This window comes from Chlorocebus sabaeus, chromosome 7, assembly GCF_047675955.1.
Source record: "Chlorocebus sabaeus isolate Y175 chromosome 7, mChlSab1.0.hap1, whole genome shotgun sequence".
NCBI lineage: Eukaryota > Metazoa > Chordata > Mammalia > Primates > Cercopithecidae > Chlorocebus > Chlorocebus sabaeus.
Genome location: NC_132910.1, coordinates 629,358 through 656,114, shown reverse-complemented (window position 1 = coordinate 656,114; position 26,757 = coordinate 629,358). Strand labels below are relative to the sequence as shown.

At 37.0% G+C, this 26,757-nt stretch overlaps 1 protein-coding gene and 1 long non-coding RNA gene across 5 annotated transcripts in view; one reads left to right on the top strand and one right to left on the bottom strand.

Moving 5' to 3' along the window:
• Nucleotides 1–1,479: 1,479 nt before the first annotated feature.
• Nucleotides 1,480–20,125, top strand: LOC140711986 (uncharacterized). The gene is made up of 4 exons (XR_012093335.1): nucleotides 1,480–2,555; nucleotides 4,471–4,635; nucleotides 18,277–18,383; nucleotides 18,958–20,125. It is a non-coding gene; the product is annotated as an uncharacterized lncRNA (long non-coding RNA).
• Nucleotides 15,141–26,757, bottom strand: part of LOC103235708 (UDP-glucuronosyltransferase 2B9) — a 37,996-nt gene continuing 26,379 nt past the window's right edge. For 3 of the 4 annotated variants that reach the window (XM_073017318.1, XM_073017321.1, XM_073017322.1), the window contains one exon: nucleotides 18,158–18,524. In XM_073017318.1, the coding sequence (XP_072873419.1) occupies nucleotides 18,245–18,524 (280 nt within the window). In that variant the 3' untranslated portion in view covers nucleotides 18,158–18,244. Of the gene's footprint in view, nucleotides 15,146–18,157; nucleotides 18,525–26,757 lie in introns of those variants that run through there. The other variant, XM_073017320.1, reaches the window with a different exon arrangement.

Sequence of the window (26,757 nt, the reverse complement as noted above, 5' to 3'; positions counted from 1 at the left end):
AATAGTGCAAGCCAGAGACAGAAAAATGTATCATTTAAATCTAGGACTGTAAACTAAGTGGCTCTTACTGGAATATGTTCCCTTAAAGTAGATGGGTTTGGCACCACTGGGTGGATGGTCACCATGGCCTGATTTTTGACACACAAATTCTGTACTGGTCTATATTCACCAGACGGCTTCCGCCCTGGCAAGAGAGGGGTGTTCCATGGTGACTGGCATTTGACTATGATTCCATGCTTATGAAGCTGCTCTAAGTGTTTGCGGACAACCCGTAGGATCTTGGAGAGTATTGGGTCCTATCGGACCAGAACCAGAATTGCTCCCGATTTTAACTCTACCACCACTGGTGCCTGACTTACAGCCAGTCCAGGTGGGATACTTTAGCCCAAACTCTGAGAATTTTAGTAAGCAACCCATGCGTTTCATTTACTCCTGGTTCCAGAGTCTTTTTTGCATATAGTCTCCATTCTTCAGCCTGCGGAACAGTAAGGGTTAACATCATAGCCTCTGGGCGAGGTAGGTTTAAAGTTACATTCCCTTTTGGATAAAATATAATCTGTGCCCGCAGTTTTTGAAGTGGGTCTCTTCCCAGCAAAGGAACTGAACAATTTGGGAGGTATAGGAATTCATGTTGGACTTCTCATCCTCCTATAACACACCTCTTTGACCAACAGGTGAGTCTCTTTTCAGAGACCCCAGTACCTCCTACAATAGTTGCACAGTTCTTGGATAGTGGCCCTATAGGTTGGGTCACTACTGAGTGTTTAACTCTGGTGTCTACCGTAAAGTCCATTAGCTGGCATCTCTCTTCTAATCTGATGTGGGCTCCTCCGGGCCCAAAGTGAAGCAGCCTGGTCTGTCCTAGTCCTCCTATCCTTCATCCCCTTCCAGTCTGATCAGAGCAGTGTCTGGTTTCTCCTGGGTGTGGCAGCCCCCAACTGGTGACCTTACCATGGCCCTGACCCTTCTCCTTGATATTATACTCTGGACACTCATCCTTCCAGTGTCCTTGTCTTTTGCCCCGTGCACACTGATCTCTTTCCAGCCTCAGTCGGCTCTCAAATCCCTGTCCATACTGGCCTCTTCCCCGCCCACGTCCATGCCCGCATCACGACCCTTTGCCAAGCCAGCTTCCCTCTCTGTGAGGGCTGCTGCCAGCAAATCAGCCTTTTTCTTAAGCCTTCAATGAGCCTGCCTCTGCCTCCTGATCTCGGTTAATGTACAACTTGTGGCCACTTCAGTGAGCTGAGTAGCATTCATGCCTGCAAAACCTTCCACTTTCTGCAATTTTCGCCTGATATCCCCCTGGGCCTGCAATACAAATGCCCTGTTCACCATGCGCTGGCCTCACTGTGTTTTATAAAACTGACTGGGGCTTTCATCTGCGCCCTGAAGCACCTCTGAGATTTTCCATAAATTGATTGCCTTTCTCCCGCCTTCCCTTAAACTTTGCAGAGGTGCCTCTTGGTATCTGGGCAGCTGCTGTAGCTGGGCTGCCTCATTTGGATCCTATGGGGGTCCCCTTGTTTCCCAGAGACGCATTTGTATAGCCGGAACATGACCTGACTGGAGAAAGCTTGCTTGATTTCCTAGCATTTCGCCTTAACTTCCTGGAGCGAGCGCTCAGATTTTTTCATCTTAGCAGAGACTAGGGGCGTGTATCCTTTTCAGCTTGACTCCTCAGAGTCAGTAACTCTGGGTAAAGGGGGTTAGATTGGAACATATGAAGGAGGGGTCTCTTTTCCCGCCAGTGGTTCTTGCAAAACCGATTTTTCCTGCGACTTTCTTTCTGTCTCCGTGTTTGCCAGAGAAGCTTTCACTTTTCACTCTGCTCATGCTACAAGCTCTTGTGACTTTCTCTTTAACTCTGTGTTTACAGGCGAAGCTTTCACTTTGTCTTTGCAGCTGCCAGCGCAGCTGATTTCTCTGCTCCAGTGTGAGCATTCCGCAATAAGCTGCTAAACAGGGCTGCATTCGGCCATGAGTTCGTATAAGGAAATTTGGTCTGAATGTGACTGTCCTCCGACTCTGGTCACCACCTTAAACACGTGACCAATGGTCTCCCTATGTGTGGTACATTCGGCCGGCCAGCCAACACCAAAAGAGAGCTATTCTAATTCACAGAGAGCTCTCAGCATTCGATGGGTTCACCTTGACTTCCTAACCCCCCCGCAAAGCCTTTCTTAAAGTTCTTTAACATGCATCCCAATGGGTTGGGTTTCGACAATTTTCCTCCCATTCCCTCCTGGTTATGACACAGCACAAGCACCTTTCCTTTCATTTTAGACCAATTGGCCTCGGTTGGTCCTACACTTTGCTTGGATAGATGCTGGGATTGCTTCAAGGTCTGAGCTTTCATAATAGTGCTGTTATGAATATGGATGTGCAAATATCTCTTTGAGATCCTGATTTTAATTCTTATGGATAAATATCCAGAAGAGGGATTGCTGCATCACATGGTAATCTTATGTTAATTTTTTTGAGAAACCTCCACACTGTTTTCAGTAGTGCCAAGTTTTTAAACAAACCTCATCACTCAGTTCCTTTGGAAGGAGGTATGTGCCACAAGATACATTTCCTCTATTATTAATGCATAGCTGTGCGTGTGTGTATATTTGACTTAATACATATAATAAGAATTAAAATAGCATCTTTACACAGTAATGGGGAAAGATACTGTTAAAAAATATGGAAGCCAGACTCTTCATTTGTAATATTTTAATCACTAGTATGGATTCTTAGTAAGACTAGTGTTATTTGTTTACTTATCTTTAATTTTATATTGTTCTAGTTCTGCTAAATAACTTGTATTTATTCCAGGCAGCTTTTCTGTTTAGTCATGAGGATTTATTTACCTGACTATGAGCACAAAGGAAAAGTTATTTGTTATTGGGAAGATGTTATATATTTCTCTCAACTATATAATCTAGCATAAAACTTTTTTTTATGTTCTTACTGGACATTTACATATTCCCAGGTAAATTCCTGTTTAGATCTTTTAAACATTTTTTGATTAGGCTATTTGTCTTTTTAACATTGAGCTGTGAGCTTTCTTTATATATTTTTTATATAAGTCACTTATCAGGTATGTAACTTGTAAATATATACTTCAAACTCTGGTTTCTCTTTTGACTTCATTGATGGTGTTCTTTGATGTGTGCAAATCTTAATTTTGATGAAACCCTGTTTATCAATTTTATTTTGGTTGCTTCTGCTCCTGGCGTCATATCTAAAAACCTTGCCAAATTCAGTGTTCCAAAAAATTTTACATTTCTGTATATACAATTGTTTTTGTTGCTTTGAAATATGAATGAATTCATCCTGTCATCAACCCCATGAGGTTGATAATACTATGACCACCACTGCCATTTCATTGGTGAGGAAGTTGAAGCAAATAAAGCCACCTTATTATTCCTACTTTTCTTTATAAATGTATCAATACCTGGATGATTTGTATAAAATATTCTGTTGTAAACGCTTCCTATAACTTTTTACATCAATGTTTTAGTGTAGATGTGTCTGTGTATGACATGATTCATATATATGTATACAAATACAAATCTATATATTTGGTGATCTATACATAGTGATATAAATGTGTGTATATATAGACACACACACATCTATATATAGTGATATATAGTTAAATCATGGCTTAGGCTCAAGAATATTTGTTGGGAGACTTGTTTAATGATGAGACTTCTGGTTAACAAAGACAAATAGGTTTCTGTCAGTTTGGACCACTGTGATCATAAAGTGCTTCACTGATGTGCAGATTAAAGGTGTATGGCTTGATTTAGCTATTTTCCACAAACTTTATATACTTTTTGTATTCCTTGTGTATATCGTTTTGTTATGCTAAAAATTTAATGTTATATTTATAGGAGGGAAAGATCAAAAGACTGGAAAAGAGAAAAAATTAGACATGATCTTTTAAAATATAATTATGTAGAATAATAATTATTATTTCAAACTGTCTTCAATAAACACATTGAATTTCCCAACATACCTATTAGATAGTAAAGTGATGCTGTGTCTTGTTTCAAAAGAAATGGACATATATATGTACATGTATGTTTAGCAAGATTGAAAATTCACTAAGTCCTTTTAGAGTGCATTTCCTATATTATCACAAACTAAAATTAAAAACTTACATTTGCAATTAAAGGTCATAAATGAGAATAAAACCAATATGAAATTTAGGATTGTTTTTCCTAGCTCTGTTAAGAATGATGATGCTATGTTGATGAGAATTGCACTGAATTCATAGATTGCTTTTGGCTGTATGGTCATTTTCATAAAATTGATTGTACCTATCCATGAGCATAGGAGATGTTTCCATTTGTTTGTGTCATCTATGATTTGTTTTGACAGAATTTTGTAGTTTTCTTAGTGGAGGTCTTTCACCTTCTTGGTTGAGTATATTTCTAAGTATTTTATATGTTTTTTTTTTTTTTTTTCTTGATTCAGCTGTTGTGAAAAGGGTTGAATTCTTGATTTGATTCTCAGTTTGAAGTCTGCATAGCCAAAGCAAGACTAAGCAAAAAGAACAAATCTGGAGGTATCACATTCCCCAACTTCAAACTACTACAAGGCTGTAGCTACTGAAACAGGGTGGCACTGGTATAAAAACAGGTATGTCGACCAATGGAACAGAATCCAGAATCCAGAAATAAAGCCAAATACTTATAGATAACTGATCTTTGACAAAGCAAACAAAAACATAAAGTGGAGAAAGGACACCTTATTCAACCAATGGTGCTGGGATAATTGACAAGCCACATGTAGTAGAACGGTACTGAATCCACATCTCTCGACTTATTTAAAAAAAATCTACTTAAGATGGATGAAAAAATTATACCTAAGACCTGAAACAATAAAAACTCTAGGAGATAACATCAGAAAGTCTCTTCTAGACATTGGCTTAACAAGGACTTTATGACCAAGAACCCAAAAGCAAATGCAACAAAAACAAAGATAAATAGATGTGACTTAATTAAGTCACATCTATTTAGTTTAATTAAACTAAAAGACTACTGCACAGCAAAGAAATAATCAGCTGAGTCAACAGACAACTCACAGAATGGGAGAAAATATTCACCAACTATGCACCTGACAAAGGACTAATATTCAGAATATACAAAGAGTTCAAGCAAATTAACAAGAGAAAAACAAATAATACCATTAAAAAGTAGGCCGATCAAGAATTGACAATTCTCAAAAGAAAATATACAAATGTCCAACAAACATTAAAAAAAAAAAAATGCTCAACATCACTAATTATCATGGAAATGCAAATCAAAACCACAATGCAATACCACTGTCCTCCTGTAAGAATGAGAATCATTAAAATCCCTCAAATAATACAATATTGGCATGGATGTGGTAAAAGGGAACACTTTTACACTGCTGGTGGGAATGTAAACTAGTACAACCACTATAGAAAAGAGTATGGAGATTCCTTAAAGAACTAAAAGTAGATCTACATTTTTACCCAGCTGTCCTACTACTGGGTATCTACACAGAAAAAAACGAAGTCATTATATGCAAAGACTCGTGCACTCACATCTTCACAGCAGCACAATTCCCAACTGTAAAAATATGGAACAAACCTAAATGTCCAACAACCAATGGGAGGATAAAGAAAATGTGATACACACACACACACACAGACACACACACACAGTCATACACCTTGGATTGCTACTCAGCCATAAAAATAACAAAATAATGCCATTAACGGCAACCTGGATAGAGTTGGAGAACATTATTCTAAGTGAAGTAATTCAGGATTAGGTAGTCAAACATTGGATGTTCTCACTTGTAAGTGGGAACTAAGCTATGAAAACGCCAAGGCATAAGAGTAATATAATGGACTCTCAGCACTCCGGGAAAGGTCGGAATGGGAAGAGGGATAAAAGACTACACTTTGGGTGCTGTGTACACTGCTTGGGTGATGGGTGTGCCAAAATTTCAGAAATCACAACTAAATAAATTATCCATCTAATCAAACACCACCTGTTCCCTAAAATCTATTGAAATAATTTAAAATATGAGAATAAAATCAACCAGATGAATATTTTTAAGTGACCAGAAAAAATGGGTACACTGAGGCTCAGGGTGAAAGATTGGCTCAGCAGAAGCATGGGACTGGACCCCAGCTCTCCTGACTTTTAGTCCAGTGTTCTCTCCACCACTCACTCACTCATTTCTACATTTCTGATTTTTTTTGGACAAAGATGTCTTGATTTTGTTGAAATCACATGGAAAGTCTGAATTGGCTCATAGAACCAAAGACTTTGTAAAATAGTTCAATATTACTGTAGGAAGCAGGTAGCAGTAGCTATATTTCTAATTCCACATACATTCTATTGGGGAAATGAATAAAGCTCTAAAATAATAAACATTTTGCCTCAAGTTTTGGGAAAAAAAATGACGCTGAAGCATAGTGCTTCAGCGTAAAGGTCAAGTAGCACTACTCATCTCAAAATATTAAAAGGAAGAGAGAGATTTTTAATACAATTCAATTGTTTAATAATTCCTTTAACAACAGTTAAAATATGAAAATCCTGCTCAAAATGAAGCCAAAGTAATCTGAGTATTTGCAAAACAGTACCAATACTGTCAGTGGACTTCTTAATATTCTTGCATTTAAGTAAAATATATGAAATGTACTTAAGCTCAGTAAATTTTTTTTTCATGTAACCTATGAATGGGAGCAACGAATTTCAATATAAGCTCTACAAGTTTAAATATCAGCTCGTATGACTTTATACTATTTAATAGTTTTGCCAGTATTTTCCCTCTTGACAAAAAGTGTTTCTAACCATTAAACAGGTATTAAATCTCTGAAAAACAAATTTTTATTTGACAAGGTAAGTAAGTTTTAAAGAGATTTTCTGTCACAGAAAGAAAGGAATCTTGCGTCATAACCTTTCTTGTTGGAATAAACTGAAGAAGTCCCATCTATCTGATTTCTCAGCTTCAAGACTCAAATACAGCTAATCTCTTTTCCCCTTCTTTCCAGTTCTAGCAAATTTCCAGAAATAAAACATACAACATTGTATGATGGTAAATGTTACAGTTGCCACACAGGTCAGCAGGAACCCAATCACATCCAAAGAGTGGTACTGGAAACAGGTTAGGTCGTGGGCCGCAACCCAAGGGTGCTTGGCTCCTTTATGGTGACTGAAAAATTCAATCCAGAAGACTGCTCAACCTTTACTGGTTGATCATGACAAATTCTTGATAACTTCATAGTGTTCTCTTTATATCTGAAGGATAAACATAGAGATACCAAAATTGAAAGTAAGTTTATTTTCTTGAGCATATCAAGTCCATATATGGTTTTTATTTTAACTAATTAATTAATTAATTAATTGAAACAGAGTCTTGCTGTGTTGCCCAGGCTGGAGTGCAGTGGTGCAGTCTCGGCTCACTACAACCTCCACCTACCATGGTGTCAAGAGGTTTTCCTGCCTCAGCCTCCCGAGTAGCTGGGATTACAGGCACAAGACACCATGCCTGGCTACTTTTTGGATTTTTAGTAGAGACAAACAGGGTTTTTCCATGTTGGCCAGAGTGGTCTCGAACTCCTGACCTCAGGTGATCCACCCGCCTCGGCCTCCTAAAGTGCTAGGATTACAGGCATGAGCCACTGCGCCCAGCACATGAAAGGTTTTTAAAGTTCTAAATGATTCAAAGTAAATGACATATAATTGACATAGAATTTGTGCAATTTAGTTTGAGTCATCATAGAAACTTTGGCTTTTACATTGGAATTTTATCATTGACAAATTTTTAAAAGTAAAATGGAAAGTCAGGAAAATTAATTTCTTACAGGAAAAACAAATATAAACCATTTTATTATTACTTTTTAGTTTGTTAATTTTTAGTTTTTGTGGGTATTTACCAGGTATATATATTTATGGGATGCATGAGATGTTTTGATACAGGCTGCAATGTGAAATGATCACATCATGGAGAATAAGGTATCCTTCCCTTAAAAGGATAACTTTGTGTTGTGAACAATCCAATTATACTCTTTTAGTTCTCAAACAGGCGTATGAGAACGTGCGCAACATCATGAGCAATTTTAAGTGCTTTAGGAAAGATAGTGGAAATACAATTTGAGAACTATCATTTTTAAGTTCCAAAAAGGAATTGTGTCATGGCGAGTGAAATGCCTCATAGCTAGTCACTCTGCTTCTACCCTACCTTTTGTCTCCTACTGTTTCCTACCCAGTAGCCAAAATGATATTTTTGAAATAAAAGTCAGATTTTGCCACTCCCCTAATTAAGATTTTTGCCTGACTTCTCATATTAAGAATAAAATCCAACTCTGTTATTTGGCATACAGGACCCTGCAATGTCAAACACTGGCAAACTGTTCTCCTAACACTTTTGCCATACACGCTAGGTCTCCTAGAGACATTGACCTTATATTTTTCTTTAGGGTGCCAAAAGTGTTCTCACCATAGTATCTTTACACATTTTGCCCCCTCCTTATGCTCTTGGAACATTCTTTCTTGCAACAACCCAAGGCATGCTTCTATCTCTTTTTGAGGCTTCCCTCTAAGTATTACCTCTAAGAGAGGCTTTTGCTGGCCACACTATGATGGAATCTCTAGTATTTTCTCTACTGTTTTATACTTATTTTGATACTCGATTCTTACAATGTTAAATATATTATATATCTTATAAAATAAACCTTTAAATATTAAAGTCAAAATATAAATATACATACACTAAGTGAATAGGTCAAAAGCGTAAGATCATCTTGAACAGATATATCTTGAAGAGAAGATACCAATTTACCTACTCTTCAGATCATGGTGTAGGATGTCACAACCTGCCTAGAATAACTCTCTTGTCTTGAAATATTTAGTCACTACTTTTGTCGTCCAATTAAATAGTAGCCTGACTTCAAATATCATACATTAGTTTTCTTTGTTTATGTAACTGAATTATAGAACATGTATTCATTAAAGTCTATTTTTTTAAACTTTTGTGTAGCAGTTGTTGGTTAATACCATTGCTGTGTAGTATTTTGTTGATGGCTAAACCACAGATTATGTCATCATTTTATGACCAATAGACATTTGGGCTACTAACAATTTTTGGACAATATTAATAATTCTGTCATAAACATTCTTGTATATGAAATGCAAGAATTCTTTGCCCCTCCCCCCACAAGATGTGCGACAGCTGTGTGGCTCATCTGTTCCATTGCCATGCACGTTCAAGCCCCTTACGGGAGAGGGAGCACGCAGACAGGCAAGTGCAGGAGCCTGGGCGAGCGCCCCTGGTCTCTGGCGCCATGGCAGCATACAGGGGTGGGAGTCTGCAACTCCTGAAGCCCAAGTGGGTATGTGTTAGTGTACTCTTTTAGCCTTACCATATACTGATGGCTTAAGTGTTAACCAGTTCAGCATCCTGTTAGTACTCAGGTCCTTGTCCAGCATCCAGGAAGAATTAGGTCACACATGGACTTGGAGGACAAATGCAGGGGTTTCACTGAGTGGTGGAGGTGGCTCTCAGTGGGATGAATGGGGAGCTGGAATGGTGATGGAGTGGGAAGATGATCTTCCTCTGGAGTTTGGTCATCCAGCATCCAATCTCCTCTCCTCTCCAACCGTCTTCAGCTGAACTACTCTCGGCATTCAGAAATTCCTTCTCTTCTCTCTGTTGCAGCATTCTGCCATTCTTCTGCTCTTCTGTTCATGCCAGGTGGTTGGGGTTTATATGGGTACAAAATGGGGGGCATGGTGGGCCAAAAGGCAACTTTGGACCTCAAAAACAGAATGTTTCTTCTCATTTAGGGCCAAGAGTTTTCAGGCTTGCGGGTGGGACCTTTGCAGGGGAACCAACCACTTCTACAGAGTATTTTCCTGTTTCCTGTGTGGAATTGGAACACTCTTGCATTGTTAGTGGTAATGACAAATGGAACAAATACTTTGGAAAACAGTTTAGCAGTTCTTCATAAACATACTTCCCACATGAGCCAGCAATTCCATTTATAGTATCAATCCCAAAGAAAAACATGTTTATGCAAAAACATGTGTAGCAATGTTCCTAGAAGCCACAATTGGAAACACTCAAAAGACCAATGAACTGATAAGTGAACAAAGAAAATATGGCATATCCATACTCTAAAATATTATACTGCTGTAAGAAGAAATGAAAATACTACAACGTGAATGAATCTAAAAACCATTAAAAAAAATTATGCTCAGTGAAAGAAGTCACTTATACAACAACCTAAATTTTATGATTCCAGGTGGATTCATGACTCGTAAGCATTCTAAATATATTGGGATTTTACACCTTAAATAGGTGGCTTTTAAGTTATGGAAATTACATGTAATTATCAAGCCTGTTACAATAATAAAATGAAATAATAAAATGTAAAATAATAAAAATGAATTTTTAATCAAGAAAATAGTTATGTTTTTAGAGATTTTAGATATTTAATTAAAATATTTTATCACATTTCTTTAAGTTTATCCTTCCTTTCTACTGTAGACTGATCATATGATTTTTTAAAAAACTGTATTTTTAGGAAAAGAAGAAGCCAAATTGTCCCTGTTTGCAGATGACATGATTGTATATTTAGAACAACTCATTGTCTCAGCCCAAAATCTCCTTAAGCTGATAAGCAACTTCAGCAAAGTCTCAGGATACAAAATCAATGTGCAAAAATCACAAGCATTCTTATATACCAGTAACAGACAAACAGAGAGCCAAATCATAAATGAACTCCCATTGACAATAGCTTCAAAGAGAATAAAATACCTAGGAATCCAACTTACAAGGGATGTAAAGGACCTCTTCAAGGAGAACAACAAACCACTGCTCAGTGAAATAAAAGAGGACACAAACAAATGGAAGAACATACCATGCTCATGGATAGGAAGAATCAATATCATTAAAATGGCCATAGTGCCAAAGGTAATTTATAGATTCAATGCCATCCCCTCTAAGCTACCAATGACTTTCTTCACAGAATCAGAAAAAACTACTTTAAAGTTCATATGGAACCAAAAAAGAGCCCGCATTGCCAAGACAATCCTAAGTCAAAAGAACAAAGCTGGAGGCATCACACTACCTGACTTCAAACTATAGTACAAGGCTACAGAAACCAAAGCAGCATGATACTGGTCCCAAAACAGATATATAGACCAATGGAACAGAACAGAGCCCTCAGAAATAATACCACACATCTATAGCCATCTGGTCTTTGATAAACCTGACAAAAACAAGAAATAGGGACAGGATTCCCTATTGAATAAATGGTGCTGGGAAAATTGACTAGCCGAAAGTAGAAAGCTGAAACTGGATACTTTCCTTACTCCTTATATGAAAATTAATTCAAGATGGATTAGAGACTTAAATGTTAGACCTAAATCCATAAAAACCCTAGAAGAAAACCTAGGTAACACCATTCAGGACATAGGCATGGGCAAGGACTTCATTTCTAAAACACCAAAAGCAACGGCAGCAAAAGCCAAAATTGACAAAAGCCAAAATTGACAAATTGACTAATTAAACTAAAGAGCTTCTGCCCAGCAAAAGAAACTACCATCAGAGTGAGCAGGCAACCTACAGAATGGGAAAAAATTTTTGCAATCTACTCATCTGACAAAGGGTTCATATCCAGAACCTACAAAGAACTCAAACAAATTTACAAGAAAAAAAAAAAAATCAAAAAGTGGGCAAAGTATATGAAAAGACACTTCTCAAAAGAAGACATTTATGCAGCCAACAGACACATGAAAAAATGCTCATCATCACTAGCCATCAGAGAAATGCAAATTAAAACCACAATGAGATACCATCTCACACCAGTTAGAATGGAAATCATTAAAATGTCAGGAAACAACAGGTGCTGGAGAGGATGTGGAGAAATAGGAACACTTTTACACTGTTGGTGGGACTGTAAACTAGTTCAACCAGTGCAGAAAACAGTGCAGCGATTCCTCAAGGATCTAGAAGTAGAAATATCATATGACCCAGCCATCCCATTATTGGGTATATACCCAAAGGATTATAAATCGTGCTGCTATAAAGACACATGCACACTTATGTTTACTGCGGCACTATTCACAAAAGCAAAGACTTGGAATCAACCCAAATGTCCATCAGCGATGGACTGGATTAAGAAAATGTGTCACATATACACCATGGAATACTATGCAGCCATAAAAAAGGATGAGTTTGTGTCCTTTGTAGGGATATGGATGCAGCTGGAAACCATCATTCTCAGCAAACTATCACAAGAACAGAAAAGCAAACACCGCATATTCTCACTCATAGGTGGGAACTGAACAATGAGATCACTTGGACTCGGGAAGGGGAGCATCAAACACCGGGGCGTATCACAGGGAGGGGGGAGGGGGGAGGGATTGCATTGCAAGTTATACCTGATGTAAATGATGAGTTGATGGGTGCTGACGAGTTGATGGGTGCAGCACACCATCATGGCACAAGTATACGTATGAAACAAACCTGCATGTTATGCACATGTACCCTAGAACTTAAAGTATAATAAAAAATAAAAAAATAATAAAATAAAATAAAATAAAATAAAAACAACATCCCAGAAGCCAACGGAGATCAGTGGCTAATATTCAGCATTTTTTTTTTCATTTTTTTTTTAAAATTATACTTTAAGTTCTAGGGTACATATGCACAATGGGCTGGTTTGTTCCATATGTATACATGTGCCATGTTGATGTGCTGCACCCATTAACTTGGCATTTCCATTAGGTATATCTCCTAATGCTATCCCATCCACCACCTCCCCAAAATAGGACCCAGTGTGTGATGTTCCCCTTCCTGTTTCCAAGTGATCTCATTGTTCAATTCCCACCTATGAGTGAGAACATGCGGTATTTGGTTTTCTGTTCTTGTGATAGTTTGCTGAGAATGATGGTTTCCAGCTGCATCCATGTCCCTACAGAGGACACAAACTCATCCTTTTTTATGGCTGCATAGTATTCCATGGTGTATATGTGCCACATTTTCTTAATCCAGTCTGTCACTGATGGACATTTGGGTAGATTCCAAGTCATTGCTATTGTGAATAGTGCTGCAATAAAGATACGTGTGCATGTGTCTTTAGAGCAGCATGACTTATAATGCTTTGGGTATATCCACAGTAATGGGATGGCTAGGTCAAATGGTGTTTCTAGTTCTAGATCCTTGAGGAATTGCCACACTGTTTTCCACAATGGTTGAACTAGTTTACACTCCCATCAACAGTGTAAAAGTGTTCCTATTTCTCCACATCCTCTCCAGCACCTGTTGTTTCCTGACTTTTTAATGATTTCCATTCTAACTGGCGTGAGATGGTATCTCATTGTGGTTTTGATTTGCATTTCTCTGATGGTGAGTGATGATGAGCATTTTTTCATTTGTCTTTTGACTGTATGAATGTCTTCTTTTGAGAAGGGTCTGTTCATATCCTTTGCCCACTTTTTGATGGATTTTTTTTTTTTCTTGTAAATTTGTTTGAGTTCTTTGTAAGTTCTGGATATTAGCCCTTTGTCAGATGAGTAGATTGCAAAAATTTTCTCCCATTCTGTAGGTTGCCTGTTCATGCTGATGGTAGTTTCTTTTGCTGTGAAGAAACTCTTTAGTTTAATTAGATCCCATTTGTCAATTTTGGCTTTTGTTGCCATTGCTTTTGGTGTTTTAGACATGAAGTCCTTGACCATGTGTATGTCCTGAATGGTATTACCTAGGTTTTCCTCTAGGGTTTTTTATGGTTTTAGGTCTAACATTTAAGTCTCTAATCCAAATTGAATTAATTTTCCTATACGGAGTAAGGAAAGGATTCAGTTTCAACTTTCTACTTATGGGTAGCCAATTTTCCCAACACCATTTATTAAATAGGGAATTCTTTCCCCATTTCTTCTTTTTGTTAGGTTTGTCAAAGATCAGATGGCTGTAGATGTGTGGTATTATTTCTGAGGTCTCTGTTCTGTTCCATTGGTCTATATCTCTGTTTTGGTACCAGTATCATGCTGTTTTGGTTACTGTAGCCTTGTAGTATAGTTTGAAGTCAGGTAGTGTGATGCCTCCAGCTTTGTTCTTTTGACTTAGGATTGTCTTGGCAATGCGGGCTCTTTTTTGGTTCCATATGAACTTTAAAGCGGTTTTTTCCAATTCTGTGAAGAAAGCTCATTGGTAGCTTGATGGGGATGACATTGAATCTACAAATTACCTTGGGCAGTATGGCCATTTTCACGATATTGATTCTTCCTATCCATGAGCATGGTATGTTCTTCCACTTGTTTGTGTCCTCTTTTATTTCACTGAGCAGTGGTTTGTTGTTCTCCTTGAAGAGGTCCTTTACATCCTTTGTAAGTTGGATTCCTAGGTATTTTATTCTCTTTGAAGCAATCGTGAATGGGAATTCATTCATGATTTGGCTCTCTGTTTGTCTGTTACTGGTGTATAAGAATGCTTGTGATTTTTGCGCATTGATTTTGTATCCTGAGACTTTGCTGAAGTTGCTTATCTGCTTTAGGAGATTTCGGGCAGAGACAATAGGGTGTTCTAAATATACAATCATGTCATCTGCAAACAGGGACAATTTGACTTCTTCTTTTCCTAACTGAATATCCTTCATTTTTTTCTCTTGTCTGATTGCCCTAGCCAGAACTTCCAACACTATGTTGAATAGGAGTGGTGAGAGAGGGCATCCCTGTCTTGTGCCAGTTTTTAAAGGGAATGCTTCCAGTTTTTGCCCTTTCAGTATGATATTGGCTGTGGATTTGTCATAAAGAGCTCTTATTATTTTGAGATGTGTTCCATCAATACCAAATTTATTGAGTATTTTTAGCATGAGGGGATGTTGAATTTTGCCAAAGGTCTTTTCAGTATCTACTGAGATAATCATGTGGTTTTTGTCTTTGGTTCTGTTTATATGCTGGAATATGTTTATTGATTTACATATGTTGAACCAGCCTTGCATCCCAGGGATGATGACCACTTGATCATGGTGGATACACTTTTTGATGTGCTGCTAGATTCGGTTTGCCAGTATTTTATTGAGGATTTTTGCATCAATGTTCATCAGAGATATTGGTTTAAAATTCTTTTTTTTTTTTTTTTTTTTTTTTTTTGTATCTCTGTCAGGCTTTGGTATCAGGATGATGTTGGCCTCATAAAATGAGATAGGGAGGATTCCCTCTATTTCTATTGATTTGAATAGTTTCAGAAGGAATGGTACTGACTCCTCCTTCTATCTCTGTTAGAATTCGGCTGTGAATCCTCTGGTACTGGATTTCTTTTGGTTGGTAGGCTATTAATTATTGCCTCAATTTCAGAGCCTGCTATTGATATATTCAGGGATTCAGCTTCTTCCTGGTTTAGTCTTGGGAGAGTGTAAGTGTCCAGGAAATTATCCATTTCTTCTAGATTTTCTAGTTTATTTGCATAGAGGTGTTTATGGTATTCTCTGATGGTAGTTTTTATTTTTGTGGGGTTAGTGGTGATATCCCCTTTATCATTTTTTTGCATCTATTTGATTCTTCTCTCTTTTCTTCTTTTTAGTCTTGTTAGTGGTCTATCAATTTTTTTGATCTTTTCAAAAGATCAGCTCCTGGATTCATTGATTTTCTGGAGGGTTTTTTGTGTCTCTATCTCCTTCAGTTCTGCTCTGATCTTAGTTATTTTTTGCCTTCTGCTAGCTGTTGAATGTTATTGTTCTTGCTTCTCTAGTTGTTTCAATTGTGATGTGAAGGGGTCAATTTTAGATCTTTCCTGCTTTCTCTTGTGGGCATTTAGTGCTATAAATTTTCCTCTACACACTGCTTTAAATGTGTCCCAGAGATTCTGGTATGTTGTATCTTTGTTCTCATTGGTTTCAAAGAACATCTTTATTTCTGCCTTCATTTCATTATGTACCCAGTAGTCATTCAGGAGCAGGTTGTTCAATTTCCATGTAGTTGAGTGGTTTTGATTGAGTTTCTTGGTTCTGAGTTCTAGTTTGATTGCTCTATGGTCTGGGAGACCGTTTGTTATAATTTCTGTTCATTTACATTTGCTGAGGATTGCTTTACTTCCAACTGTGCAGTCAGTTTTGGATAAGTGTGATGTGGTGCTGAGAAGAATGTATATTCTATTGATTTCAAGTGGAGATTTCTGTAGATGTCTATTAGGTTCGCTTGGTGCAGAGTTGAGTTCAATTCCTGGATATCCTTGTTAACTTTCTGTCTTGATCTGTCTAATGTTGACAGTGGGGTGTTAAAGTCTCCCATTATTATTGTATGGAAGTCTAAGTCTCTTTGTAAGTCTCTAAGGACTTACTTTATGAATCTAGGTGCTCCTGTATTGGATGAATATATATTTAGGTTATCTCTTCCTGTTGAATTGATCCCTTTATCATTGTGTAATGGCCTTCTTTGTCTCTTTTGATCTTTGATGGTTTAAAATCTGTTTTACCAGAGACTAGGATTGCAACCCCTGCCTTTTTTGTGTTCTCCATTTGCTTGGTAGATCTTCCTCCATCCCTTTATTTTGAGCCTATGTGTGTCTCTGCATTTGAGATGGGTCTCCTGAATACAGCAAACTGATGGGTCTTGACTCTTTATCCAATTTGCCAGTCTGTGTCTTTTAATTGGACCTTTTAGTCCATTTACATTTAAGGTTAATATTGTTATGTGTGAACCTGATCCTGACATTATGATATTAGCTGGTTATTTTGTTCGTTAGTTGATACAATTTCTTCCTAGTATCAATGGACTTTACATTTTGGCATGTTTTTGCAATGGCTGATACCTGTTGTTCCTTCTTTCCATGTTTAGTGTTTCCTTCAGGATCTCTTGTAGGGCAGGCCTGGTGGTGACAAAATCTCTAAGCATTTCTTTGTCTGTACAGGATTTTATTTCTCCTTCACTTCTGAAATGTAGTTTGGCTGGATATGAAATTCTGGGTTGAAAATTCTTTTCTTGAAAAATATGGAATATTGGTCCCCACTCTCTTCTGGCTTGGAGAGTTTCTGCTGAGAGATCTGCTCTTAGTCTGATGGGCTTCCTTTTGTGCTTAAACCGACCTTTCTCTCTGGCTGCCCTTAACATTTTTTCCTTTATTTCCATTTTGGTGAATCTGACAATTACATGTCTTGGAGTTGCTCTTCTTGAGAAGTATCTTTGTGGCGTTCTCTGTATTTCCTGAATTTGAATGTTGGCCTGCCTTACTAGGTTGGGGAAATTCTCCTGGATCATATCTTGCAGAGTGTTTTCCAACTTGGTTCCATTTTCCCCATCACTTTCAGGCATACCAATCAGACATAGATTTGATTTTTTCACATAAAGCCATATTTCTTGGAGGCTTTGTTCATTTCTTTACACTCTTTTTTTCTCTACACTTCTCTTCTCACTTCATTTCATTTATTTGATCTTCAATTGCTGATACTCTTTCTTCCAGTTGATCGAGTGGGTTACTGAAGCTTGTGCATTTCTCACATAGTTCTTGTATTATAATTTTCATCTGTATCAGTTCTTTTAAGGTCTTCTCTGCAATGATTGTTGTAGTTATCCATTCATCCATTTTTTTTTTTTTCAAGGTTTTTACTTTCTTTACACTGGTTACATAGTTCCTCCTTTAGCTCTGAGAAGTTTGATCGACTGAAGCCTTCTTCTCTCAATTCATCAAAGTCAGTCTCCATCCAGCTTTGTTCCATTGCTGGCAATACTACTCATCTTAAAATATCAAAAGGAAGCGAGACTTTCCATACAATTTCACTATGTAATAGTCTCTTTAGTAGCAGTTAAAACAATACAATCCTGTTCAAAATGAAGCCAAATTATTCTGAGTATGTGCAAAACCGCACTGATACTGTCAGTGGATCTTCATGTTCTTGTGTTTATGTAGAATGTGTGAAATATAGTTAAGCTGAGTAAATATTTTTTGTATAAACTATGAATTAGAACAACAAATTTCAATATAAGTTTGACAAATTTCAATACAAGTTTATATGGATTTACATTATTTTGTGTTTTCTGAAGTGTTTTCTTCATTTCCACAAAATATTTCTAACCATTAACTGGCTGGTAAATCTCTGAAAAACAAAATTTTATTTGACAAAATAAATTTTGAAAATGTTTTTATTTTTATTTATATTTTTATTTTTTGGTCACAGGAAGAAAGAAATCTTGCATCATAATCTTTCTTCCTGGAATAAGCTGAAGTAGTCTCATCTATCAGGTTTTCCAGCTTCAAATCTCATATATAACTAATCACTTTTTCCCTTCTTTCCTTTTCTAGCAAACTTCCAGTAGCAAAACAGACAACATTTCATGATGACAAATATCACAGTTGCCACACAGGCCAGCAGGAACCCAATCACATCCAAAGAGTGATATTGGAACCAGGTGAGGTCATGGGCTGCAGGCCGAAGGTGTTTAGCTCCTTTGTGTCGCATGACAAATTCAATCCAGAAGACTGCTCGATCCAGGGGCTTCACTGGTTGATCATGTTGAATTCTTGATAATTTCATAACATTCTCTTTATATCTGAAAGATAAAAATAAAGATACTATGTAGCAGGAAGAGACTTTTACAAAACCCCTCAGACACCGAGTTAAAGAAGGAAGGGGTTTATTCATTTGGGAGCATCAGCAAGGCTCCTGTCTCAAGAACTGAGCTCCCCAAGTGAGCTGCCCCTTTTAAGGGCTCACAACTCTACAGGGGTCCACATGAGAGGGTCGTGATAGATTGAGCAAGCAGTGGGTATGTGACTGGGAGCTGCATGCACCAGTAATCAGAACGGAATAGAAGAGGACAGGGATTTTTACAACGCTTTTCCATAAAATGCCTGTAATCTATAGAGAAGATAAGCAGTTAGGTCAGGGGTCTATCTTTAACTATGAGGCCCAGAGTGTGGCACCAGGCTGTTTGCTTATGCATTTCAAATCTACCTTTTAGTTTTTACTTCTTTTTTCTTTAGAGGCAGAAATTGGGCATAAGACAATATGAGGAGTGATCTCTTCCCTTGCTAACACTGAAAGTAAGTTAATGTGTCTGTGGATATGAAGTTTATGAAAGGCTTTTAAAGTGCCAAATAGTTCAAAATAAATGTCAAAGAGTTGACATATAATTTGTGTACTTTAATTTGAGTCATCATAGAAAGTTTGGCTTTTAAATTGGACTTTTCTCATTGACAAATATTTTCTAAAGTAGAAATTGAATGTTAGGTGAGAAAGTTAATTTTTTTTGAAGCAGAGAAAATATAAGGCATTTTAATTTGCTTTTAATTGTTTAATTTTAAGTTTTTGTGGGTACAGATTAAGTGTATATATTTATGGGGTATATGAGTTGTTTTGATATAATGTGAAACTATCACATCATGGAAAACAGGGTATTCATCCCTTAAACATTTATCCTTTGTATTATGAACAATTCAATTACACTGTTAGTTCTCAGACATATGAGAATGTGCTCAATATCATGAACCATTTTAAGTGCTGTAAGAAAGATTGTGAAAATGCAATATGAGAATTATCATCTCTAAGTTCCTAAAAAGTAATTGTGTCATGGTGAGTGACATTCCTCATAGCTAGTCACTTTGCCTCTACATTACTCTTTTGTCTCCTATTGTTTCCCACCCTGTAGCCAGAATGATTTTTTGCAATTAAAGTCAGTTTATAGCACTCCCCTGATTAAGACTTTTGCCTGGCTTCTCATTATTTAAAGAATAAAATCCAACTCTGTTATTTGGTCTACAGAACCCTACATTGTTAGACACTGGCATGCTCTTTTCCTAACACTTTTCCATTGCACACTGTCTTCTAGATTGGCCTTCTATTTTTTTCTTTAAGTTCCCAAAGGTGTTCTCGTCTTAATACCTTACACATTTTTTTCCCTCTCTCCTGCTCTTGGAGTATTCTCTCTTGCTACAACCCAAGGCATACTTCTCTCCCTTTCTATGGCTTCCTTCTTGTGTTACTTCTAAGAGAGGCTTTTACTGACCACACTGATGGAACCTCTAGGATTTTCTCTATTTTCTGTGCTTATTTTGCTATTTGATTTCTAGAGTTTTAAAATGCATTATATATCTCATAAAATAAACATTTAAATATTAAATGCAAAAGAGAAATATACGTACACTAAGTGAATAGTCCAAAAATGTAAGATCATCTTGAACATTATTTTGAGGTGAAGATATCTACTTACCTACTGTTCAGATTGTGGTATAGGATATCACACCCTGCCTAGAATCATTCTCTTTTTCTGATCCATTTATTCACTACTTTTATCCTCCAATTAAGTATTAGCCTGACTTTGAATAGCATACAATAGTTTTGCTTGTTTATGTAATTGAATGATATAATATGTACTCATTAGTGTCTTTTATTAATGTAGCAGTTCTTCTGTAATTTCATCGCTGTGTAGTATTTTGTTGATTGAGAAAGCACAAATTGTTTCTTCATTTTGTGATTAATACATATTTGGGTTGATAATAATTTTTAGACACTATTGATAATTCTGTCATAAACATTCTTCTAGATGGTATTATATTTATATATTTATACGTATCTCTAGGGTATATAATTGAGAGTAGAATTGCTGAGATAAAAGTAGATGCATAATTATGATCCAATTCTTGACTTTAACAATTTTTGAAGTGTATTTTTTTATCTCTAAAATGTAGATATGTTAGCTATAGTTTTTATAACCTCCCTTACTTCCACTATGACTGCATCACACAGTTTCTATGACATTAAATCTTATTATATTTACTAAGTCTTGAGTTATTACCCACCACATATCACATCAAATAACTATTTGACATGCTCTAAGAAAATGTGTCTTCCAGTTGATATATATAATACATATATGTGTATTGTATATGTACACATGTTCATGTGTGTGTATCATTTTACATTATAAGATTCCATTTGTTAATTGTGCTCTTCAAATGTTTTATGTCTGTACCCATTATTTGGTCTTTTTTAAAGTCTGTTTAGATTGAATAAAAGTATTCATATAATCACATTTAAATCTACCAGTTTGCTTTATATATGTTTTTTCTATTTGTCCAAGTTGGTTTGTGTTTCTTTTCAATTATTTCCTATCTTCTTTAAAGGTGTTTTTATCATTCATTAACCTTCTTTTTTTGTGATGAAGTATTTTTAAAGTATTCCTTTAGATGATACCCTCCTTATTTAAAAGCATTTTTGATAGTAGTTATAAATGCTGAATCAATGGTAGCTGGACTCTGCAAGGAATTTTGCACATTGATATCCTTGGGTGTGAAAAAATAAAATATTAAACATTTAACTTAAAATTGTATTTTTTTGTTTTTCAAAGACCATCATCAAAAAGGAAAATTTAGTGCACCAATAATGGGACAAAATATTTTAAAATTATATATCTGACATGACCCATTATATATAAATAGTTCCTAAAATTTAATAAGGCAAATAGCAAAGTTTAAAAATGTTCCAAGGATTGTAGTATACATGTTTTCAAAGAAGATACATGAATGATCAGTAAGCACATATAAGGATTCTCAATGTCTTTAGCCGTAATGAAAATGCAATCTGAGACCAGGATGAGAGATAATTTTACACCCACTAAGAAGGCTTTAACAAAAAGACAGATAATGACACGTTTGGCAAAAGTATGGAGGAATTGTAACCACGTTGTACTGCTGGTGGTAGTGATGAATGAAACAAGTACTTTGGAAGACAGTTTAGCAGTTCTTCATAAACATACAGTTCCCACATGAGCCAGCAGTTCTACTTGTAGTATCAACTCAAAAGAAAGGAAAACAGGTTTATGCAAAAACTTGTGTAGCAATATTCCTAGTAACCACAACTGGAAACAATCAAAGGCCAATGAACTGATAAGTTAACAACTAAAATATGACCTATCCTTACTAAAAAATATTGAACTGCTATAAAAAGAAATGAAGTATTAAAACACACAACAACATGAACAAAACAAATACCATAAAAAATCACAAAAAATTAAGCTAGGTGAAACGTCATTTACACAGCACCCTAAACTGTATAATTCCATTTATATGAAATTTCTCTAGAGAGAATAATCTCTAGAGAAAGGAAACAAATTAGTGTTAGACTAAGGTAGAGTGGTCATAGGAAGTGAGTTCTGTGTCATTGCAGTTTCTTTTGTGCTGAAAAAAATGTTCCAAAATTATGGGATAATGATGGCTTCATGGCTCTGTAAACATAGTAAATATATTTGGAGTTTATACCACGAAGAGGAGGATTTTATGTTATCAAAATTAAATCTCAATTTCAAGTCCATTACAATAATGATAATAATAAAAGTTAATTTTTCAGCAGGAAAATCATCAAGTTCTGAGGCATTTTAGATATTTAATTAAAATATTTATTATATTATTTCATTTATTCCTCCTTTCTACTATGGATTCATTATGTCAAAATTTTAAGAAATGTATTTTTTGGAACTGGGTGGAGCTCACAGCAGCTCAAGGAAGCCTGCCTGTCTCTGTAGACTCCACCTCTGGGGACAGGGCACAACTAAACAACAACAACAACAACAACAACAACAACAACAAAAGCAGCAGAAACCTCTGCAGATGCAAACGACTCTGTCTGACAGCTTTGAAGGGAGCAGTGGATCTCCTAACATGGAGGTTGAGATCTGAGAAGGGACAGACTGCCTGCTCAAGTGGGTCCCTGAACCCTGAGTAGCCTAACTGGGAGACATCCTCCACTAGGGGCAGACCGACACCCCACACCTCCCATGGCGGAGTATACCCCTGAGAGGAAGCTTCCAGAGCACGAATCAGACAGCTACACTCGCTGTTCAGCAGTATTCTATCTTCTGCACCCATTGTTGCTGACACCCAGGCAAACAGGTTCTGGAGTGGAACTCAGGCAATCTCCAACAGACCTACAGCTAAGGGTCCTGACTGTTAGAAGGAAAACTAACGAACAGGAAGGACACCCACACACCAAAACCCCATCAGTATGTCACCATCATCAAAGACCAGAGAGAGATAAAACCACAAAGATGGGGAAAAAGCAGGGCAGAAAAGCTGGAAATTCAAAAAATAAGAGCGCATCTCCCCCTGCAAAGGAGCGCAGCTCATCGCCAGCAACGGATCAAAGCTGGATGGAGAATGACTTTGACGAGATGAGAGAAGAAGGCTTCAGTCCATCAAACTTCTCAGAGCTAAAGGAGGAATTACGTACCCAGCACAAAGAAACTAAAAATCTTGAAAAAAAGTGGAAGAATTGATAGCTAGAGTAATTAACGCAGAGAAGGTCATAAACGAAATGACAGAGATGAAAACCATGACACGAGAAATATGTGACAAATGCACAAGCTTCAGTAATGGACTCGATCAACCGGAAGAAAGAGTATCAGCGATTGAGGATCAAATGAATGAAATGAAGGGAGAAGGGAAACCAAAATAAAAAAGAAGAAAAAGAAATAAACAAAGGCTGCAAGAAGTATGGGATTATGTAAAAAGACCAAATCTATGTCTGATGGGGGTGCCTGAAAGTGAGGGGGAAAATGGAACCAAGTTGGAAAACACTCTTCAGGATATCATCCAGGAGAACTTCCCCAACATAGTAGGGCAGGCCAACATTCAAATTCAGGAAATACAGAGAACGCCGCAAAGATACTCCTCGAGAAGAGCAACTCCAAGACACATAATTGCCAGATTCACCAAAGTTGAAATGAAGGAAAAAATCTTAAGGGCAGCCAGAGAGAAAGGTCGGGTTACCCATAAAGGGAAGCCCATCAGACTAACAGCAGATCTCTCGGCAGAAACTCTGCAAGCCAGAAGAGAATGGGGGCCAATATTCAACATTCTTCAAGAAAAGAATTTTCAACCCAGAATTTCATATCCAGCCAAACTACATTTCAGAAGTTAAGGAGAAATAAAATCCTTTACACATAAGCAAATGCTTAGAGATTTTGTCACCACCAGGCCTGCCTTACAAGAGACCCTGAAGGAAGCACGAAGCATGGAAAGGAACAACCGGTACCAGCCATTGCAAAAACATGCCAAAATGTAAAGATCATCGAGGTTAGGAAGAAACTGCATCAACTAATGAGCAAAATAACCAGTTAATATCATAATGGCAGGATCAAGTTCACACATAACAATATTAACCTTAAATGTAAATGGACTAAATGCTCCAATTAAAAGACACAGACTGGCAAACTGGATAAAGAGTCAAGACCCATAAGTTTGCTGTATTCAGGAGACCCATGTCACATTCAGGGACACACACAGGCTCAAAATAAAGGAATGGATGAAGATCTACCAAGCAAATGGAGAACAGAAAAAAGCAGGGATTGCAATCCTAGTCTCTGATAAAACAGACTTTAAACCATCAAAGATCAAAAGAGACAAAGAAGGCCATTACATAATGGTAAAGGGATCAATTCAACAGGAAGAGCTAACTACCCTAAATATATATGCACCCAATACAGGAGTACTCAGATTCATAAAGCAAGTCCTTAGAGACTTACAAAGAGACTTAGACTCCCGTACAATAATAATGGGAGACTTTAACACCCCACTGTCAACATTAGACAGGTCAACGAGACAGAAAGTTAACAAGGATATCCAGGAATTGAACTCATCTCTGCAGCAAGCAGACCTAATAGACATCTATAGAACTCTCCACCCCAAATCAACAGAATATACATTCTTTTCAGCACCACATCACACTTATCCAAAACGGACTGCATAGTTGGAAGTAAAGCACTCTTCAGCAAATGTACAAGAACAGAAATTATAACAAACTGTCTCTCAGACCACAGTGCAATCAAACTAGAACTCAGGACTAAGAAACTCTATCAAAACTGCTTAACTACATGGAAACTGCAACCTGCTCCTGAATGACTACTGGGTACATAACGAAATGAAGGCAGAAATAAAGATGTTCTTTGAAACCAATGAGAACAAAGATACAACATACCAGAATCTCTGGGACACATTTAAAGCAGTGTGTAGAGGGAAATTTATAGCACTAAATGCCCACAAGAGAAAGCAGGAAAGATCTAAAATTGACCCCTTAACATCACAATTGAAACAACTAGAGAAACAAGAGCAAACATATTCAAAAGCTAGCAGAAGGCAAGAAATAACTAAGATCAGAGCAGAACTGAAGGAGATAGAGACACAAAAAAACCCTCCAAAAATCAATGAATCCAGGAGTTGGTTTTTTGAAAAGATCAACAAAATTGACAGACCACTAGCAAGACTAATAAAGAAGAAAAGAGAGAAGAATCAAATCGACGCAGTAAAAAATGATAAAGGGGATATCACCACCAACCCCACAGAAATACAAAGTACCATCAGGGAATACTATAAACACCTCTGTGCAAATAAACTAGAAAATCTAGAAGAAATGGATAATTTCCTGGACACTTACTCTCTTCCAAGACTAAACCAGGAAGAAGTTGAATCCCTGAAAAGACCAATAACAGGCTCTGAAATTGAGGCAATAATTAATAGCCTACCAACCAAAAAAGTCCAGGACCAGATGGATTCACAGCTGAATTTTACCAGAGGTACAAGGAGGAGCTGGTACCATTCCTTCTGAAACTATTCCAATCAATAGAAAAAGAGGGAATCCTCCCTAACTCATTTTATGAGGCCAACATCATCCTGATACCAAAGCCTGGCTGAGACACAACAAAAAAAGAGAATTTTAGACCAATATCCCTGATGAACATCGATGTAAAAATCCTCAATAAAATACTGGCAAACCAGATTCAGCAGCATATCAAAAAGCTTATCCCCCATGATCAAGTGGGCTTCATCCCTGGGATGCAAGGCTGGTTCAACATTTGCAAATCAATAAACGTAATGCAACATATAAACAGAACCAAAGACAAGAACCACATCATTATCTCAATAGATGCAGAAAAGGCTTTTGACAAAATTCAACAGCCCTTCATGCTAAAAGCGCTCAATAAATTCGGTATTGATGGAACATACCTCAAAATAATAAGAGCTATTTATGACACACCCACAGCCAATATCATACTGAATGAGCAAAAACTGGAAAAATTCCCTTTGAAAACTGGCACAAGACAGGGATGCCCTCTCTCACCACTCCTATTCAACATAGTGTTGGAAGTTCTGGCTAGGGTAATCAGGCAAGAGAAAGAAATCAAGGGTATTCAGTTAGGAAAAGAAGAAGTCAAATTGTCCCTGTTTGCAGATGACATGATTGTATATTTAGAAAATGCCATTGTCTCAGCCCAAAATCTCCTTAAGCGGATAAGCAACTTCAGCAAAGTCTCAGGATACAAAACTAATGTGCAAAAATGACAAGCATTCTTATACACCAGTAACAGACAAACAGAGAGCCAAATCAGGAATGAACTTCCATTCACAATTGCTTCAAAGAGAATAAAATACCTAGGAATCCAACTTACAAGGGATGTAAAGGACCTCTTCAAGGAGAACAACAAACCACTGCTCAGTGAAATAAAAGAGGACACAAACAAATGGAAGAACATACCATGCTCATGGATAGGAAGAATCAATATCGTGAAAATGGCCATACTGCCCAAGGCAATTTGTAGATTCAATGCCATCCCCATCAAGCTACCAATGAGCTTTTTTCACAGAATTGGAAAAAACCGCTTTAAAGTTCATATGGAACCAAAAAAGAGCCCGCATTGCCAAGACAATCCTAAGTCAAAAGAACAAAGCTGGAGGCATCACACTACCTGACTTCAAACTATACTACAAGGCTACAGTAACCAAAACAGCATGATA